We start from the raw sequence: 21,976 nt of genomic DNA, 5'->3' as shown, positions 1-21,976 counted from the left end.
TGTCACAAAATCAGTTACTTCCCCAGTTGTTGCTTGTGTCTGGGCCAACTGCTGCTGTCTGCAAGTACACAAGAAGTGGGTAATGGTGTGGGACATCCTACACTTTTACACACATAGCCACTAGTGCCAAGGTATATAAATGACAAGTATCATAAATTCAGCAGCTTAAAATAGAATATTCATAGTCATAATTAACATGATTTCACATGGCAACATGTGTGTCTAACAATAATACATAAAATGCAATAAAATACATAAAAATAAAGTCCATGTTCATAGCCTGAATTAAACATGTGGGCGGTAATAAAGACTTCATTAGTAGAAAACCTTTCAGCATGACAAAGTAATTGGAACATTACATACTATGCAAGTCAGAATAAACGGTGTAAAAAGATACAGAATCTATTCACAGAGAACCTTTTTGCTGTGCTGAAGTAAATAAAACATGATATTGTGTGGAAGATGGTTAACGAAACAATAATTATGGTTTCGATGGTCGATAGTGAATCCAGAGAACAATCCAGATGGCACCACCTTGTGGCCTGTGTGAGGAGAATTTTTGTATTCCTGTAGTGGTGTTTGCAGGGGAAGGGCCAATGTTAATGGCTACTAGGTGTACTCAGCCACATGCCGAGGTGATGCGGTGTGCGACACTGTTCATACTAGTAAGTTCCTGAAAACATCGAAGTAGGCATTTAAGTTTAACTCAATCTGTTCATTATGCAATAACCCTGATTGCCATTTTCTATGTACATACATCTCCTTTTACTCCAATATATTCAATAATTGTCCTATCAGTGCATTGCACAACACTTTTAAATTATCCTGTGCACTTCCTCCTACATATTTTTCCTCCCCAGAAATGAACCGAATGAACACACTAATTCGACTATATAGATACAAGTGTTCACTGAAGTGAGTCTCACTATTCCTTCTCATCCAACCAATATAAAACCTTCCTCCAGGGTCCTGGCAATTGTTCTTGCCTTCTGCTGCAAGCGCCACCAGAGGAAAACAAAAGCATTCCACAGAGGCCATGAAATAGCACCAGTTGAATTGTTCTCTAAATGCACTATCAAGCATCATGACTTTTAATTAAATAATTATATTTTCAAAAACCATCTTGCACACAATACTGTGTTTTACTTACTTTAGTATACTGAAAGGTTTTCCTGTAAATAGATTCTGTATTACTTTTTATACATTTTATTCTGACTTTCACACTATAGTCATGCTAAAAGTTTTTCTATTAATGGAGTCTTTACTGCCTTTTACCTGTTGTATTTGGACTGTACGTACGGATTTTATTTCTACAAATTTGACTGCATTTTATGTTTCATTGTTACACACATTTTGCCAAGTGAAACCATCTTAATTAATGACTATGCAAATAAGCTATTCAATTTATGATACTGATCACTTACGTAACTCAGCCCTACCCTACTGGCTATGGCTACATTTGTGTAAGTATAGGACACCGCCACAAGCGCTTCTTACGTAACTGTGTGTACAGATTGTTTGACATTGATACTTGTATCAGAATACTTGTTTTTTTATGTATGGCTGTCAGCCATGTTATCTTCAGATTTCCTGTATATTTAGCTTTCAGCCAACTGAATTTATTTTTGTCACACTATTGCTTTTCTCCATTTTATGACAGACTTGGTAATGGCAGCAATCTCAAACCAGTCACTATGAACTGTCTATTATATGTGGTCAAGATGGATCTCCCTTGAGGTTGAAGCTCTTCTACCTGTGTTTGTTTACAAATAAATTTATTTTTGGAGGGACTCTGCTTTGAGCAAAACACTTTTTTTTTCTCTTCTTCCATTACCCAGACATGTTTCGCTGAAATTCTAGCATCATAAGTAGGCTTTTAGATTCTTTCTATCAAGCAGGGAAAATGCTCTTTACTACTTATACACATATAAATTTGTGTTTTTAATAAAGTATTCAGAAATTTGAGAAACAGATAAATTTTTGTATATATACTAAGGTCATTTAGAAAGTAAAGCACGTTTAATTTTTGACGTGCCCACATCCTCCCCCTCCTCCACCTCCACCTCCACCACCACCAACACCAACTGACCTCTGACCTTGGTACTCAGTGTGGTGGCAGCTTCAATCCAGTACAGTTAATTACTGCTTAGCTGTGTGACTTTAAATGTATGACACAACTGACGAACTTGCGAAGAGTGAGGTGCGCAATGTTATCCGCTTTTTTAATGTGCAAAACATACGACCATCAGTATAGGCAGATGAGTGAGGTGTACAGTAATGTGATAAACAAAGCATCATTTCAGAGGTGGTGTATCACGTTTAGTGGGGGATGGAATACTGTTCACAGTGAAGATCGCTCGGATCAGCGCTCAGTGGTGACTGACAGGCTGAAAGCAAGGGCTGAAACAAAAATAAAAGAAGATAAGCATTTCACAATTACTGGACTGCAGCGGCCTACTGTCAAATGCTTCAACAAGTTCACTGTGCCATTAAAAACAAGCGGTGTGGAATGCTAACCAGTGGAATCATCCTCCTTCATGATAATGTACATGCATGTGCAATGGGACTGACACAGAACTTGCTTCAGCGGTTTCAGTTTGAAATGTTTGGGGATCTGCCATACAGTCTGGAATTAGCCTCAAGTGATTATCACTTATTCCCCAATTGAAAGATTTTTGGTTGGACAACACTATGGAAGTGATGAATTTAAAGAAGCCTATAACCAGTGGTTCAACAATCTGGGACAACTGAGCACACACAATGCATAAAAAAGCTGCTGGAATGGTATGACAACTACCTAAATTTGAACAGTAACTATGTAGAAAAGTAGCTTGGGTATCAAACTGCATGTAAAACACAGTTTCTTTTAATTATACCAAATAAAAATTTCTGTAGAAAAACATAATGTTCTTCAGATTCCGAATGACACTCTTAACTCATAACACAATCTGTGGTGTTCCAAATTTTTTATGTGATGCATGACACTTGTTTTCCTTTCACAGTTTGTCATCAGCAACTATGTAGCACTTAATGTAGAAAGTTGCTTGCTTCAAAATTTTACAAGTGGGAATGTTGTGGTTAGGCCTAACATTAATTAATTCTATGCGGAAAACTGTGTATGTATGGCGGAGGGGGGTGGGGGGTGGGGGGGGGGGGGGGGTTCGCAATATATAATAATGCACTGCACTCAAGGTGAATTCCCCCCCCCCCCCCCCCCTCCAAAAACAAATTTAAAGTTTCTCTCTCATGTCAAGTAGTCACTTCTTGTAATCAGATGATGAAAGATTGCTTGTGAAATAATGGAACATTCCTTGCAGAAAATTGTAAACAGAGTAAGTACCAATATAAACCTTAGAAAGATGATCATATATATGTTTGAAAGGTTTCACATCTGAATGTAAGACAAGAATTCTTTAATCACTACAGTTCTAAAATTTCTCTCCACGGAGTATACAGTAGAAATGAGATTTCTCTGAGCTGTGGTGCCATATCACATCCATGCACACACTGTGGGTGTTAAGACATCCCTGCCACCCTTATTTGTGGGGTGGGGCTGAGAAACTGAGAACATGTAAGAATAGCTCTGGAATGCAAGGAGCAATTTTAACTTACTATGTTGAAAAATTCTGTTGGGTTATCATACCACTAGCACTCCTATCAGTGCAATTGGATACATGTGGAAAGGTTGTGTAAAAATAATAAAAAATGAACAATAGCAGTGCCAAAGTCATAGCTTCTGAGGTTTAGAACTGCAGGTTGATTGGCTATGATGGATGTCAGCCAATGAGAAGAGAGGGCCTTCATGCGCATTTTGTTGGCTAGCTAGAGGGATTGCTTTCTGCAGGGGGAAAAACATTTGGGGTTTGGACATCATAACGATTGGCTGTGTCAGCATTGAGCTCTGGAAAGATGTTTTAATTTTGAGCAATTGTCATCATTGAAAGATCATGGAAAATGTTCACAGACAAACAAAAAAGGTGATTGTGGAATTCTGGATTTCTTGTGTGGACTGTGACCAGTTTGAATAACTTATATTTGAATGGTATATTGTACAAATCGTAACATCGAACTGATATTTCAAAGTGAACAAACTGTAGAATACTGAGCAAGCATTCTACCCACAGAAAATCCATCTGCAATTTTTCCAGTAACACCTCACAGTGTATACCATAAACTGGCTATTGAGAGTATTGGTGCTTACATACAAATGTCACAATTTTAACTCCAAAGTACATTATTTGTTTTCTTCAAGCCAAGTGCATGTGCCACAGAAGAATATCACTGAAAGGTGAGTGGAACATTCTTGTGGAGAAACAGTGTGGGCCACTGCACATTGTGTATATCCGACTGTGCGGTAGAAAACCTGTAGTAAGTCCAAAGTGTGGTAGGGAATGATTCTGCAAAGTGACAGTGTTGTATGGTGGGTGGAAGATATCAAGACAGTGTATAAAGAAGACTGATGCTGTGAAAACTGGATCGTTACAATGGGATGCGGATGGGAAACATCATCCCCCAATGGAGAAGGCAGCATTGTATTACACGAGAAAGTGGCAGGTCTTGCAGTTAGCAGCTGACGAAGCAAAGCAGTACTGACAGCATATGCAGTGGACCAGAAACTGATTTAGCAGTAGGTGGAGAACAAACCCCACAGATATGACACACTGCAGCTACACCAGTAAAGTTAAGTTTGTTTGCTCTAGTATTTGAAAGGCGTCAAAAGACTTGCCATGATAGAAGAGTGTGACAGTTTTGTATTTGGAAAAGAACATTCTTATGTAGGAAACAGACTGCGCCGACACAATTCCTAGAGATGGAGGTGGTGGTTGGGGAGGGAACAGGGTGATGGAAAAATATGTATACTGTCCAGGCAAAACGACACTCGGTAGGATTCAAGGATGCTAATGTAATGGATCTGGGAGATGTGTTATTTTCTACCGGATCCGACGATACCAAATTGTAAATGTTTTCTTATATTTTTTGTCAGAATTTTTTTTTATTATAATTTGCCTTATTATACACTCTCGGAAATGGAAAAAAGAACACATTGACACCGGTGTGTCAGACCCACCATACTTGCTCCGGACACTGCGAGAGGGCTGTACAAGCAATGATCACACGCACGGCACAGCGGACACACCAGGAACCGCGGTGTTGGCCGTCGAATGGCGCTAGCTGCGCAGCATTTGTGCACCGCCGCCGTCAGTGTCAGCCAGTTTTCCGTGGCATACGGAGCTCCATCGCAGTCTTTAACACTGGTAGCATGCCGCGACAGCGTGGACGTGAACCGTATGTGCAGTTGACGGACTTTGAGCAAGGGCGTATAGTGGGCATGCGGGAGGCCGGGTGGACGTACCGCCGAATTGCTCAACACGTGGAGCGTGAGGTTTCCACAGTACATCGATGTTGTCGCCAGTGGTCGGCGGAAGGTGCACGTGCCCGTCGACCTGGGACCGGACCGCAGCGACGCACGGATGCACGCAAAGACCATAGGATCCTACGCAGTGCCGTAGGGGACCGCACCGCCACTTCCCAGCAAATTAGGGACACTGTTGCTCCTGGGGTATCGGCGAGGACCATTCGCAACCGTCTCCATGAAGCTGGGCTACGGTCCCGCACACCGTTAGGCCGTCTTCCGCTCACGCCCCAACATCGTGCAGCCCGCCTCCAGTGGTGTCGCGACAGGCGTGAATGGAGGGACGAATGGAGACGTGTCGTCTTCAGCGATGAGAGTCGCTTCTGCCTTGGTGCCAATGATGGTCGTATGCGTGTTTGGCGCCGTGCAGGTGAGCGCCACAATTAGGACTGCATACGACCGAGGCACACAGGGCCAACACCTGGCATCATGGTGTGGGGAGCGATCTCCTACACTGGCCGGACACCACTGGTGATGGTCGAGGGGACACTGAATAGTGCACGGTACATCCAAACCGTCATCGAACCCATCGTTCTACCATTCCTAGACCGGCAAGGGAACTTGCTGTTCCAACAGGACAATGCACGTCCGCATGTATCCCGTGCCACCCAACGTGCTCTAGAAGGTGTAAGTCAACTACCCTGGCCAGCAAGATCTCCGGATCTGTCCCCCATTGAGCATGTTTGGGACTGGATGAAGCGTCGTCTCACGCGGTCTGCACGTCCAGCACGAACACTGGTCCAACTGAGGCGCCAGGTGGAAATGGCATGGCAAGCCGTTCCACAGGACTACATCCAGCATCTCTACGATCGTCTCCATGGGAGAATAGCAGCCTGCATTGCTGCGAAAGGTGGATATACACTGTACTAGTGCCGACATTGTGCATGCTCTGTTGCCTGTGTCTATGTGCCTGTGGTTCTGTCAGTGTGATCATGTGATGTATCTGACCCCAGGAATGTGTCAATAAAGTTTCCCCTTCCTGGGACAATGAATTCACGGTGTTCTTATTTCAATTTCCAGGAGTGTATGTTAATTTACTTATATTTTTGTGAGTGAAAGCGTATTGATTACTATTAGTAAATGCGTCAAAGAATAGCAAAGAGACTGATTGCAAGTGGAAGCTTGTGTGTTGTGTAAAATGTCTTTGACGCTGGAGTCGTCTTTGACTATAGTCAGTCGGCAGTTAACTCTTGGTGCGCGTTGACGGTAGAACAATGTGCAGGTCGCCGTCATAAATAATTTTGAATTATGTTACTATTTTTTTAATATAAACTTTAAGAAGAAACTACATTCGAAGAAATGGTATTTGAAGCACCAAAAATGAGGCAAACACATCGAACCAGGTCATTTCTGCAGCCGACAAAGATACATTGTGGAATCATACTTCCACTAGACAACTGAAGCCAAGACCAATATCGCCTTGTAAACATCTAACGGAAAAGGTACTGTCATGAAATATGCCAAATTTAAGTAAATTAAAAATAGTGAACATATTTCAACTTTGTGTCTCAACCGGGAGACCATATTTCACGAAGCACACTAATAGCAGTCCCAAAGGGATTTCACTCCTGGATCTGTTAGTGCTGATGCAAAAGTGGCAAAATTTAAAAATAGTATAAAAGAACTGACACAACTCTCAAATCCACAGTTTATGGAGTGGGTAGGCTGATTGGTGACAGTTTCTATGACATTTCATGTCTAGAAATGCAGTGGAAGTGGGAAGGGGCATTGGAAAATATTGAATACAACCAAGTTTTGTGTTAATTTGAATTAATTTTATAATCTGAACACTGTATTTATACATTTAACACTGTATATATACATTTAACATTAAGTTTGTGTTTACACTATAGATAAATTTCATTCCTTATACACTCCTGGAAATTGAAATAAGAACACCGTGAATTCATTGTCCCAGGAAGGGGAAACTTTATTGACACATTCCTGGGGTCAGATACATCACATGATCACACTGACAGAACCACAGGCACATAGACACAGGCAACAGAGCATCCACAATGTCGGCACTAGTACAGTGTATATCCACCTTTCCCAGCAATGCAAGCTGCTATTCTCCCATGGAGACGATCGTAGAGATGCTGGATGTAGTCCTGTGGAACGGCTTGCCATGCCATTTCCACCTGGCGCCTCAGTTGGACCAGCGTTCGTGCTGGACGTGCAGACCGCGTGAGACGACGCTTCATCCAGTCCCAAACATGCTCAATGGGAGACACATCCGGAGATCTTGCTGGCCAGGGTAGTTGACTTACACCTTCTAGAGCACGTTGGGTGGCACGGGATACATGCGGACGTGCATTGTCCTGTTGGAACAGCAAGTTCCCTTGCCGGTCTAGGAATGGTAGAACGATGGGTTCGATGACGGTTTGGATGTACCGTGCACTATTCAGTGTCCCCTCGACGATCACCAGTGGTGTACGGCCAGTGTAGGAGATCGCTCCCCACACCATGATGCCGGGTGTTGGCCCTGTGTGCCTCGGTCGTATGCAGTCCTGATTGTGGCGCTCACCTGCACGGCGCCAAACACGCATACGACCATCATTGGCACCAAGGCAGAAGCGACTCTCATCGCTGAAGACGACACGTCTCCATTCGTCCCTCCATACACGCCTGTCGCGACACCACTGGAGGCGGGCTGCACGATGTTGGGGCGTGAGCGGAAGACGGCCTAACGGTGTGCGGGACCGTAGCCCAGCGTCATGGAGACGGTTGCGAATGGTCCTCGACGATACCCCAGGAGCAACAGTGTCCCTAATTTGCTGGGAAGTGGCGGTGCGGTCCCCTACGGCACTGCGTAGGATCCTACGGTCTTGGCGTGCATCCGTGCGTCGCTGTGGTCCGGTCCCAGGTCGACGGGCACGTGCACCTTCCGCCGACCACTGGCGACAACATCGATGTCCTGTGGAGACCTCACGCCCCACGTGTTGAGCAATTCGGCGGTACGTCCACCCGGCCTCCCGCATGCCCACTATACGCCCTTGCTCAAAGTCCGTCAACTGCACATACGGTTCACGTCCACGCTGTCGCGGCATGCTACCAGTGTTAAAGACTGCGATGGAGCTCCGTATGCCACGGCAAACTGGCTGACACTGACGGCGGCGGTGCACAAATGCTGCGCAGCTAGCGCCATTCGACGGCCAACACCGCGGTTCCTGGTGTGTCCGCTGTGCCGTGCGTGTGATCATTGCTTGTACAGCCCTCTCGCAGTGTCCGGAGCAAGTATGGTGGGTCTGACACACCGGTGTCAATATGTTCTTTTTTCCATTTCCGTGAGTGTATGTACATGAAGGTTTTCACAAGTTCAGTCCCCTAAAATCTTTTTGGGTTTACGGACACGAAAATTTGTTGTATGCCTGCGAAATTTTGGAAGGCATTAGCGTCCTTGCATCATCTGGCAAAGTTCTGGTGTCTCACTGTCCGTCTACTTATTCAGTCATTGGCATACAATTTTTTTGACTGACATTGTGACAGCAATACACTTATTTTTCAGTGATTTCCCTTATTTTTACAGCTATATACTATAAGCTATATTAGAGTAGCCTATTTATTGTATTTCTCTATTACACTGTGAAATATAATCAAACATAGTTTTGTCTGAGTGTGATAAAGTGTAAAACACTTATCCATATGTAGGCAACTCTTGTACTCTTTGCACTCAAAGCAGGGTACTCCACAACGACCTTTGTCATAACAGACCTTACATCTTATAGACGGCACTGCTCTTTTGTCAGTTGGGGGCATTTTTGTGGGAAAATGGAAGTCTAAGGTTTTTTAGAATTTGTTCTGCCAGGTTGAGACAAAAATCTGTGAATCTCATTCTTCTTTTATTGTAGTTCAAATCTTCTTTGTCAACACAACCGCTGTTGTCAATCACTTCTGATTCTGTGCTTTCACTATTTTCAGAATCTAGTTCACCATATCACTCAAATAACTTACTTCAAGAAATCGACATATTCTTTCAGAGGGGATTTCATATGTATCATCCATGTTCACTCCTGAAACTATGAAAACGCGCAAACTTTGTATCGTAATATACCTGCACTGAGAAATGCCATGTATAACATACAAAAATATATATTTATACCCCTTCACATATATCCACAAAAGCGGATATGATGCTAAGCATTGCTAAGTGCATCGACTTCGCTCATTCCTTTGTTACAATCAATGATGCAACTACGTTTCTCCCTTGTCTTTCCATTTTTGCTGTTCATCATAGTCAGGTCAATCATGAACAGTTAACAGGATGTGCATTGGTTTTTTGTCAATCCATCCACTTCACAGCAAGAACTTTATTCGATGGTTCAAAAGTCAGTTGGCATTGTTTTAGCACTGAGTTCTTGAATTGTCGTGGCATGCTCTTTCTGTTTGGTCTTACAGTTCCAACCACATAGGTCTTCCTCTCCAATATCTTTAGAAACAAGGTGGTAGAACCATACCTGTTCTCCATTCATCCAGTAAAGTCTCACACAGATCAAAAACAATTTGCTAGGGTGCTGAATAGTTGTTCTGCCTCAAGACCTATGTAAATTTTAAAACTGTTACAGTATCTACTGTCAGATGAGCAGACTTTATATATTTTCAAACCAAATCTTTCCATCTTGTGTTGTACTTACGACAATCTGCCCTCAACTTCATCAGGCTTTCATTGATACAAAAAAAAAATTTCCAGGCTTGTACACCCTCTGAAATCTGTCAACAGGGAGAATAATAACTGGTCTGACCTTCCTCGGTTTGTCATGCTGCTTTTCTGCTGAATCAGTAGCAAAATGAAGATACCTTGAGATGGCTATGAGGGATAGTTTCACCAAAAATAGGAGTCTGTATTATTTTTCTCTTAAACCAGTCAACTAGTACAGACGTTTCTTTGCTTGTGACATAAGTGTACAGAATGCAAAATGGGCTTTCATCTCATCTATTGTCAGAAGAAACCAGTGTGCTTTCTCAATCATTCTTCTCTGTTCCACATTTGCAGTTGTTTCCACATGTTTTAGCTGCAAACGAATTTGCTTCCTTGGTCACTGTCTCCCACAACTGTGGCATCAAAAACACATCAGTTACATGCAATTTTCATGGGTTTTGGCCTAAGGATCTGCAAATAGTAAGGTCTATCTCACCTTCTATGCTGCTTTTGATAATGCAAGGATTATTGCAAACATTATCCGAGTTCCACTCATCAATAATTATCAATGTATCTGTTGCCAACTCCGCTATGGCATCTCAAATGTCGAGAGAAAAAATCTTCTTTGTCAACACAACCACTGCTTTCACTAGCTTCTGATTCAGTGCTTTCACGACCAGTATAACTCAAACCGCTTTCTTCAAGAAAGCAATGCAATGTTTCGGCTTGGATTTCATATGGATCAGCCACATTGCGATACTGAACCTACAAAAAACGCACTGACTTTGCATTGTAATATTTAGCTGCAGTTGAGCATTTCTGGTTGATTTAAAGGCAGACACCATTGCTGCCAACTATTAACATGCTGCCTGAACTAAAAATAGGACCATCAGTAGTGTATTACATACCAAAGCATCACACAACAAGATGACTGCACGGTGGTGGCTGTAGCCATCATTGTACGTAAATGCACGCAAGTGCGATGAAAGGTATACCCTTCGCTGTATGCCAGTGGGTTAAATGACCACAGCGGCACACACTTAAATTCCAGACCTGGGGATTTAATTGCCTGCTACCACGAGTGATTATACAAGGACATGGACAGTGAGACATGGCACTTTGCCAGAAGATTGAAGGAGAGTACCTGCCTTCCAATATATCACGGGTACACCTAGTGATACGTGGCTGGCGACCACGGGGCCCCGAGCTGAGTCCTGGCATTGCTTCCACTTACTTATGCCAGGCTCCTCACTCTTATCTTTCCTATGTGGCCACCCTAGGCCAGCTCTTGTTCTTTTCCGACCCTGACGCTATTAGGTTTCGAGGGCTAGGGGTCTTTCATTTTCCAACCTATACTTCTCATGCAGCGTCTGACCCGGAGCGGGCGGCTGCAAAAGGCGTCTGTATCCCATGTTAGGGGCGGCCTCCAGAACTGCGGAAGGCAACGGAATACCACCGCAGATTATCTTCCCTGCATAATGCAGTCTCCATTTTATGCACAAAAAATGGCTTCCTCTCATGTTAAATCAGTGTCCGGAGGTAAAATAGTCCCCCATTCGGATCTCCGGGGGGGACAACTTGAAAGGAGGCAAAAAATCAAAACGAGAATTGGTACCTGGAATGTCAGAACTCTGCTACAAGCAGGAAAACTTGAAAACCTTAAAAGAGAGATGGAAAAGAATCATATGGACCTCGTAGGAGTTGCTGAAGTAAGATGGAATGGACATGGAGAGTTGCAGTCAGATAAATATGTATTCTACTACTCAGGAGGAGAAGTAAAAGGAATTAATGGAGTAGGAATGATTATGACAAAGGAATTGGCTAAATGTGTGGAATATGTAGACTATGCAAATGACCGGGTTATTGGTGTAAGGCTGAAAGGAGCACAAAAAGATTTACTGATTGTCCAGGTGTATATGCCAACTTCAGAACATGATGACCAAATTGTAGAGGAAACATACAATGTAATAGAGAGAATAATGGACGAAAATAAAAAATGCTGCAAAATAGTAATGGGAGACTGGAACGCCATTGTGGGAGAAGGGAAAGAGGGAAACATAGTAGGCAGTCATGGTATTGGAAAGAGAAATGACAGAGGTGAATGGTTAATTGACTTCTGCAGGGAAAGGCAGCTGATAGTGGCAAACACATGGTTCAAGAACCATAAGAGGAGGCTCTACACTTGGAAATCACCAGGGGATAAATATAGAAACCAAATCGATTTTATACTGGTAGAAGAAAGATACAGGAATGGAATCAAGAAGGTGCACACATTACCAGGTGCAGATATTAATAGTGACCACAACTTACTTATGGCAGAAATAGAAATAAGAATGAAAAAACTGAAAAAGGCGACAATGGTGAAGAAATGGGATCTAGAGAAGATAAGGTCCAACAAAGAACAAATTACAGAAATGCTGTCTCGGGACTTTCTGTGGTGTCACCGCCAGACACCACACTTGCTAGGTGGTAGTTTAAATCGGCCGCGGTCCATGTAGTACATGTCGGACCCGCGTGTCGCCACTGTGATCGCAGACCTAGCGCCACCACCAAGGCAGGTCTCGTGATACGAGAGTGGACTCGACCCCAGTTGTACGAGAACCAAGCTACCGCCCCAGTTGTACGCGAACCTAGCTATCGCCCAGTTGTACGAAGCCTTTCTCTCTCATTAGCCGAGAGACAGAATAGCCATCAGCTAAGTTAATGGCTACGAACTAGCAAGGAGCCATTTGTATCTGTGCCTATAGCTTACGAGTATTCAAGAGAGATGTATTCCAAGGAATTATTAAAAGTTAAGTAAAAAGCATCTACATACTTTTCTTCTTATTCATTCATAAGTTTTCATGTTCCAGACTTCACGCCCGTATGCTTATTGCCGTGCGTGCACTATCGGCTACAGCTTTAGTTTAGCATTCCTTTTCAGCAAGCAACATCACGGTGTCGGTCCAGCTACCGACACTACACTTTCTAATCACATTACGAGACAAAGAAGCACCTGATAATGCCAATGAGTACTGGAATATGCTGAAAGAAGGAATCATTAAAGCAGGACAGCAAAATATAGGATATGTAAAAGGGAAAAGGTCAAAAAAACCATGGGTCACACAAGAAATGATTTCCAAGATGGAGGAGAGAAGAAAATTGAAAAACAAGAACACTTAAGATGCAAGAAAGATATACCGAAGGTTAAATAATGAACTGCGAAGAGAAACAGAGCAGGCTAGGAAAAAATGGCTAAAAGAGGAATGTCATGAAATTGAAGAACTGGACAGGAAAGGAAGATACGACTTACTATACAACAGAGTAAAGACTATGACATGGGAACAAAACAGAGCAGGAAGTGCTACTATGGAAATTTTGAGTAAAGACGAAGAGGTAGTGTATAAAGATCGTGACGATGTCCTCCAGAGATGGGAAGAATATATAAAAGAGCTATATGACACAAATAGCAAACCAGAAACTCTAGAACTTGAACCACACAACAGTGTAAGTGATGAAGAGAAAGGACCGACCATCATAATGCAAGAAGTGAAGTCTGCCATTGATGCAATGAAAAATGGCAAAGCAGTAGGTACAGATACAATACCGGGAGAAATACTAAAATGCTTGAACCACAATGGAATAAGAGAAATATTGAGGTTATGTAATAAAATATATGACAGTGGTGAATGGCCTGAGGACTTTTTGACAACAGTAATGATTCCATTGCCGAAAAAACAAGGAACCAAGAAATGCAGCGAGCACAGGACAATCAGCCTCATTTCACATGCAGCCAAAGTGATGTTAAGAATAATTAATAAAAGACTTGAAAAAGTAATAGAGGAGAATCTCGGCGAGGAGCAGTTTGGCTTTAGACGAAATACGGGCACCAGAGATGCAATAGGGCTCCTACGAATCTTGGGAGAACGGTTTATTGAAAAAGGAAGAGACCTATATATGTGCTTCATCGATTTAGAAAAGGCATTTGACAATGTGGTTTGGGACAAGCTGGCGACTATTATGAGGGAAAAGAGAGTGGACTGGAAAACCAGAAGACTTATAAACTCATTGTACCTTAATCAAAAAGTTTCAGTTAAAGTGAGAGGAGGAAGTACAAACTGGATCAGACTAGGGAAAGGAGTAAGACAAGGATGCTGTTTATCACCTACTCTTTTCAACCTGTACTTGGAAAATATGATTGACCAATGCTCATTAGATGACAAAGGAGTAGAAATTGGAGGAAGAAGAGTAGGGTGCTTGAGATTTGCTGATGACATGGTCCTTCTAGCCACAGGGGAAAAAGAATTACAGGATTTAGTGGACACCATTGCAACTAACGGAAAAAAATATGGAATGAAAATTAACACAAATAAAACAAAAGTATTGGCAATAGGAGGAAATAAGGAAATAAAAATTGTGCTGAATGGAGAAACACTAGAACAGGTGCAAAATTTTAAGTATCTTGGAAGCAGGATAGACACCGACTGGAAGTGCACCACAGAAATTAAAACAAGGATAGCAATGGCAAAAGAGGCGTTTTATAAGAAAAGGAGAATCTTCTGCAGCGGTATGGACAGAGAACTCGGAAAGAGACTCATAAAATGTCTTGTATGGAGTGTTCTTCTATATGGCGCTGAAACATGGACTATGAGGAAAAAAGAGAGAAAGGCTGGAGGCTTTTGAGATCTGGACATGGCGGAAGATGGAAGGAATAAGTTGGATGGACAGAGTAAAAAATGAAGAGGTACTGAGAAGAGTGGGAGAGAAAAGGCAGTTACTAGATGTAATAAAGAGAAGAAAAAGAAATTGGATTGGGCATATATTAAGAAAGAATGACGGACTGATAAAAACAGTTTTAGAAGGTTATGTAGAAGGGAAAAGGAAGCGAGGAAGGAAGAGATTCCAGATACTGGATGACATGATGGACGGTACAACATACAGCAGCCTTAAGAAGGAAGCAATGGATCGCAGAAAATGGAGAGGCAAAGGACCTGCTAATATAGCAGATAACTGATGATGATGACAATGAGTAATGACGTGACAAGATAATTTTCTTCCATTCTTTTTCTTATTTAACCCTTTCCATTCCAATGTCGAGTGCCACTCGACATCGCGAAATTTGTTTTCTGCTCCAATGTCGAGCCTCATTCGACACGACTTTTCGAAGCTCTCAGACGTATTTTGAGTCTACTAAAAAAAAGGCATTATTACTGCAGTGTGCTGCCATCTAGGAGAAGTACTGTTAACTCGGTGTCGAACAGTAGCAGCTATGTTAAGTCAAAGATTCTAATTATTACATTCAAGTCCACGCGCTCGAAATGGCTAGTTCTTCACGTACAGTCCTTTCTGAGGAGGAGATTTTAGATCTTTTAGAGCAATCTCTAAGTGAAAATGATTTTGATTATGATAGTGACTCATTTCAAAACAATTCGAGTGACAATGATGAAGAAAACAGTGACAATGTGCATGTTTCTAGTGATTCAGCAGAGGATTCGTGGCGAATGTGGAGCGACACTGACACTGACTTCACAGATTTTCCTTTTGACGAATCAAAGTGTGGTTTTATAACAGAAAGTAGTTCTGTTCCATCATCGCCCGTCGGATTCTTTCAATTAATTTTTACAGATAACCTTTTTCAACAAATAGCAGATGAAACGAATAGGTATGCTACATCAAAAATACGTAAAGTGACACCACTTCCACAACATTCTGCATGGTGGGAGTGGTGAAATGTTACCATGGAAGAAACGAAACGTTTCCATGGTGTGCTACTGAATATGGCATTACAAAAGTGTAAGAACTTGCAGGACTATTTTTCAAGAGAATGGTTACAATCATCCAACTTCTTTCCAGACTGTTTTAGTCGCCGACAATTTATGCAAATTTTCTGGGCAGTTCATGTTTCTAATCCGACGAGTGCTACACATGTCAACAGTCAGGTTCAGTCACGTCTGAGTAAAGTGACAAATGTACTGAATTACTTGTCTGGCATGTTCCTCGAAATTTATCGACCATATCAGTATTTAGCTGCTGATGAATCTACAGTATCATTCAAGGGTCGTGTATGATTCAAAATGTACAATCCTCAAAAACCAAGAAAATGGGGACTCAGAGTTTATGTAATTTCGGATTCATCAAATGGCTATATCTGCAGTTTGATACCCTATTTTGGCGCTGTAACAACTGAGTCATTGATTTGCCCACACTTGAATTTTTCTGAGAGAATAGTTCTTCAGCTCCTAGCTAATGCCAGAAATGCTACAGAGCAATCAGGGTATCATTTGTACACTGACCGTTTTTATGCAAGTGTTGCATTAGCTGATGAGCTGTTGAAACAGAACATGCATCTCACAGGAACGATTCAGGCCAATCGCAAAAACCTTCCAGCTGCAATCAAGAAAGGAGCTCTGCGTCTAAGGAAGCACGAAATAAAATGCCTCCGCAACAACAAAATGATGGTTCTGGCATGGCAAGATAAACGAACAGTTCTCATGCTTTCTACAAAAGCCAATAACCCAGTGTCACTTAAAGAAAGCAGATTATTGATTATACTTCAAAGATGGGTGGAGTTGATCAATCTGACCATTTTATTTCCAGTTACGGTTTTCTAATGAAAAGTCTCAAGTGGTGGCGAAAACTATACATCTGGCCGTTGGAGGTAGGACTTGTAAACAGCTATTTACTATACAAGAACCACTGTGAGTAAAACAACTTGACAATACCGTCTCACAAAGCATTCCGTAAAAGTGTTGTAAGAGGATTAGTTGCCGAAGAAAGAACTCAAGGACAGAAACGATGACGTCGTTCAACTTCTGATGACGAGGAACGCTTGAATGGAAAGTTGCACATTATCAACAAGCTTCCTGGGAACAAGCATAAGGATTGCGCAATGTGCTCAGACAGAAAAAAGAAAGGTGGCAGGCGTGAAACTGTGTATTACTGCGAAACATGCTCACGAAACCCAGCTCTCCACCCTGAAGAGTGTTTCAAAAAATACCACACAATGGAAAGTTTTGTACTGTAAAAGCTTACGTAAATATATGAATGAAAGCACACATTTTGTTTTAATGTATACCCCAATTGTTGGCCAGCGGCCACATTGTTTCCACAAAGAGATCCGCGCAAATCTCTGCGGTGCACTGCCGCCCAGGCGGCGGCGATGTAAATAAGAGCGCACGGAGCTGCCCTGTGTCTGCCTTACAGAGTGCAAAGGGTTAATATACGACTCAGATAAAACAGGTAATGGGGCACTGCCAGACAGTCAGCTAGTATGACAAACAAGACAATTGAGACCTCCCTAAACTGTACTTATTCTTCATACGTGCAAATGAAATATGAACTGTACATCACTGCTGCACATCATCTCCATTAGAAATAACTGCTATTATATATGGAAGCATTATCATAGTTCTAATACTCAAGATCTATCAATAAGTCTCAAACAAGTGCATACAGTCAACTTCTAAATGGATGAACAACTCTACCAGTCGTAAGAAAAGGGGAATATCACACTACTACATGTATGAGCAGTTCATGGGACTGCAAAACTTTGTGTAATTTGTCAAAACGTCACTTTTGGAAAATGCGAGAGATTTTGTCTGCTCTTTATGCTTTCACATTCTTTAAGAGATTGGGTACATTTGAGAGATTTAAAAAAACACTAGCAATTACATAAAATATTAATGTGCAAACAACAAATATTTCAGCAGGAAGTTTCAAAATCATGCCGAGTCCTGTCAACTGTATTTGATTTAAGTTATTAGTAAATAAATTTGTTATTGTTACAGGTCAAATGACCAATAAAAATGTGTACTGTTACAGGTCAAATGACCAATAAAAATGTGTACTTCAAAAGCTGAAAGAACAACAAAGCAATTAAAACTTGGTTTGATGCAGCTCTCCATGCTAGTCTACCTCTCCATCTCTGAATAACTATTTAAACCTACGTCTATTTGAACCTGATTACTGTAGTCAAGCCTGGGCCACCTCCCACAATTTTTAACTACTACACTTTCCTCCATTATCAAATTGATTGTCCCTCGATGCCTCAAAATGTTCTTTATCAAACAACCTTTCTTTCAGTCAAGTTTTGCCTTAAATTTCTTTCCACCCGAATTTGACTCAGTATCTCTTCATAAGTTATCTGATCCACCCATGGATATCGTAAGACAGTTAAAATGACATTACAGTATATGCAATTTTTAGGTACTAAACCCATCACTTTTCCTTTTGCTTTCTGGGTATTCCATTAATCATACTGATAAGAAATAACTTTAAGGCACGAGAAAATCCACATGCAAATACTTTTCCAAATGAAAAATTTCAATACTGTACACGAAAGTGGCTGTTCAGTTTTGCTACATTACTAACAGATATAAAATACTTAAATTCCTTCATAATTCAGTGCTCATTTTATCAAGATTAGCAACTGCAGAGGGTACTATCTTGCTAAACATAACAGCACAGCAGTATACAAAGTCTCTGTAAGCAGTCCAAGAGCTGGGAGCAAACAATTACCAGCCACAGTCAGAGAAAAACAGCTAAAATTCCACATCAGTCATGACAAGGTATGTGAAATTAACAATGACATACCAGGTTCCACTGTCTTCGACTAAGCAGATTCAGAAGGATGTAGGTTGCAGTAGGTACTGGGAGATGAAAAAGCTTGCACAGGATAGAGTAGCATGGAGAGCTGCATCAAACCAGTCTCAGGACTGAAGACCACAACAACAACAACCAGGCCACGGTATCTGCCTGTCATAGGCTGTGCTCTACTGTTTGCACCATCCGCATGAGCAGCTTCAGAATTTAAGATTTGCCACCAGCCCATTTACATTCTTTCCAAACTTCAATTACACAGCACATACTGCACGAATTGAAAAGAACGTCACCTCTGTAACAGTCATGAGTCTGTGAAGAAGTCACAGTATCTAGTATGTCTATTCAATTAGACAGGCTAGAGCCGGAGCATTGTAGGGCAGCTTCTGTGAAGTTCAAAAGAATGGAGAGAAGCTATTAAAAATTTTCATTTAGTCCATCAAAAAAGTTATGATGGGTCAAACAGTAGAACACTGCAAGCAAAAGAAATGTATACAGGTACTAAATTGAACTCTGGTGTGGTGTTCACTTTCAATCTGTCACATGTAACACAGTCCATACAGAGTGAAACCATTCTCTCCCATCAATAAATGTGTGCTACGAAAAACATATCATCCTGAAAAATAGCAAATATTAAAACTTATCTAATTGCTACTATAAAATTGTCAGGAATGTACTGCGACAGGAATCAACAAACATTCACCACTACCTCGAGGAATGTTTCTTCCTTCCTGAATATTTGACAAGGGAAAGTTTACGTGAGACAGTTATGCAGTTTGCCTCTTTACAGTACAACTACTCAATTTTTCAAAACAATGGTATTTAAAAGCTAACATAAAGCTGAAACTGTGTTTTAGCATGAGATACACATATGTCCTGTTAAACTACTGTTCAATTAACTTTTATTTTTATATGTTTGTTTCTCACCTGAATCCCTTCTCTTACACTCCAAAATGCCACTTATTATCGGAATTCCAAATGCAAGAGTTTTTCCGCTTCCTGTTTCAGCAGCACCCAGTATGTCTCGTTTCCCTAGGATTGCTGGTGGTAATGCCATGGACTATAACAATGCCAGACATGTAGCATTAGAAACAATACAGAAAATCAAAATGACAATGGTTATTACACAATTACAATACCTGTATTGTAGTTGGTTTTGTAAATTTCAGTTCAGATAAAGCTTGTATTATTTGAGTGGGTACATTTAATCCATGCCATGCTTCCATTCCCTCCATTATACCTTCATAAATATCTCCTCCATCTTTAATCGCTATCTTTTCACTACTGCCAGCATCAGAACATGATTGTTGTGTTGCTTCATACTTAATTTTTTTTGAAGATGCTAGCTGACTTAGATCGCCATCCCTGTCTTTCCTCTTGCTTGTTTTAGCAATATTGTCACTGTTGTCTGTCTGAACTGGTTTCTTCTTCTTCCTCCTCTTCTTCTTTTTCTACACAAATGTACAAAAAAAAAGTATATAAAAGGGCAAAAATAATAAACAGGGCTACACCTAAATGTTAAAATCTTCCACACTTAGACAAAACTAATCCAAAAACTTATTTCTTGATAGATAAATATCACATAACATCAACATTTCCAGAAATTAAAATGAATAAGTTCTGTAAAGTGTATTGCAAAAATGGGAAAACGCAATATCACCTCCACTGTATGATCAAATTTTACAAAACAAAATAACTCAATAAATATTCAATAACCATAAGCTGCTTACAATCATATTATCATCATCATCTCTGAATTACAGCAAGACTTTTTTGATGAATACGACACAACTGGATCAGAAGCCTGATTGTAAAACAGAAAGCAGAACAATTGGTGGACTTTACTTCAGCCCTTAACACTAATTTGACTGCCATGACACATAAGAAACAGACAAGCAACCACCTCTTAACCACAGTATGGCAGTGCCAGAGTTATTGCAGTTTTGAATAAATGTAACATATGCTTAGTTCAGAACACCACTCCTAATAAGTTTGATTAGTATGTGATAGTTTAAATTACTTAAAACAGCTATTACTAATTTTATTTAACTGGACAGACAAAAAAATCTACTCACCAAGCGGCGGCAGAATACACGCACAAAAAACTTTTGTCTTCAGTCTTCACTACAGTCAACAGTTCTTCACTGTAAATACTCTTTGATTCACTCCGTTTTAGTTTTCTACATCTTTTATCGTCTTTCCCATCTATTTTCATTGCCCCCCTCCCACCGCTGTTACGTACAATGCACTTAGATTTTCAGTCTTATTAACCCATGGAAGATGTAAGCAGTAATCTCTGTTTGCTTATTACCCTGTCTTCCACCTTTTAAGATCTCAGGTTTTCAAATCTCATCCGATACAGTCCCCAACAATCAGCCTTTCCTTCTCATCCCATACGGTAAGTCTCCCCTGACCCACGGTTCTGGGTGACTTTTCTGAAATCTATCCCTTTTCCTAGACCTCTCAAGTCCTTTTCCTTCACCTTTCTTCCTTCCCCTTCGACCCTTCTGTCTGAAGAAGGAACCACGGGCTCCGAAAGCTTGCCAATTACAACAGTCTTTCATGTGTGTTCTGCCACCGCTTGGTGAGTAGATTTTTTTTATCCATCCAATTAAGTAATTTTGTCAATAATTGATTGTTTTTGCTATTACTAACTTTGTTATGCATGCAGCAGATTTCTTTCTAGGTGGATTACTAAAATAAAATATTTTGATTTTTTGATGATTTGTTACAACATTGCAGAACTCTCTAAATGAGTGTATTTGTGAAAATGTCGTAATGTAAGGGAAAATGAAAAAATTAATAAAAAAAACTACTAGTGATAGAGATCTGAAATTATTTTTAATAAAAACCTTGTTTATAACACTATCTGATTTGATTAACACATACACACTTCTGAGCTTTTTTTCATCTTTAATTTGGAAAAAAAGACTATGAAAATTTTTAACTTTAGCAAACTTCAAATTTATCTTTTGAAAATATGAAGTCATAGGATGTTAACTATCTTGAGAAATGATAAAAGCGGAAAGACTGCTAATTGTTCTTTTTTAACGGGTTTTAGAATTATTTTACGGTAGGTATGTGACTTTAAACTTGTAGCATGTCACTGACGGAGTTGCGAGAGGTTAACGATGGCAGACCATTGCAATAAGGAAATAAGGCGCCCAATAGCACAGCGTTACCGTCAAGCACACAGCTGTAACCACGCCACAACACCTAGGCACGTCAGTCCACAACAGCTCCCGAGCCGGCACAGTGCAACAGCATACTTGGTAGCTATGGGACGGCCATCGACTTGTGTCAACAACTTCAATGTAAGACGAGGACCCACAGTCCAATATACTTTT

General features: G+C 41.0%; 1 protein-coding gene across 1 annotated transcript in view; it reads right to left on the bottom strand.

Annotated features, from left to right (window-relative positions):
- The window catches only part of LOC124802882 (ATP-dependent RNA helicase DDX24), an 88,291-nt gene that overhangs the window by 48,452 nt on the left and 17,863 nt on the right, over positions 1 to 21,976 (bottom strand). The window contains exons 2-3 of the mRNA XM_047263928.1: positions 19,769 to 20,080; positions 19,557 to 19,689 (exon numbers count right to left, since the gene is read on the bottom strand). Of these exons, the coding sequence (XP_047119884.1) occupies positions 19,557 to 19,689; positions 19,769 to 20,080 (445 nt within the window). The remainder of the gene's footprint in view (positions 1 to 19,556; positions 19,690 to 19,768; positions 20,081 to 21,976) is intronic.

This window comes from Schistocerca piceifrons, chromosome 6, assembly GCF_021461385.2.
Source record: "Schistocerca piceifrons isolate TAMUIC-IGC-003096 chromosome 6, iqSchPice1.1, whole genome shotgun sequence".
Classification (NCBI taxonomy): Eukaryota; Metazoa; Arthropoda; class Insecta; order Orthoptera; family Acrididae; genus Schistocerca; species Schistocerca piceifrons.
The sequence above is the reverse complement of the archived record's forward strand: the minus strand, read 5'-3'. Positions and strand labels throughout refer to the sequence as shown.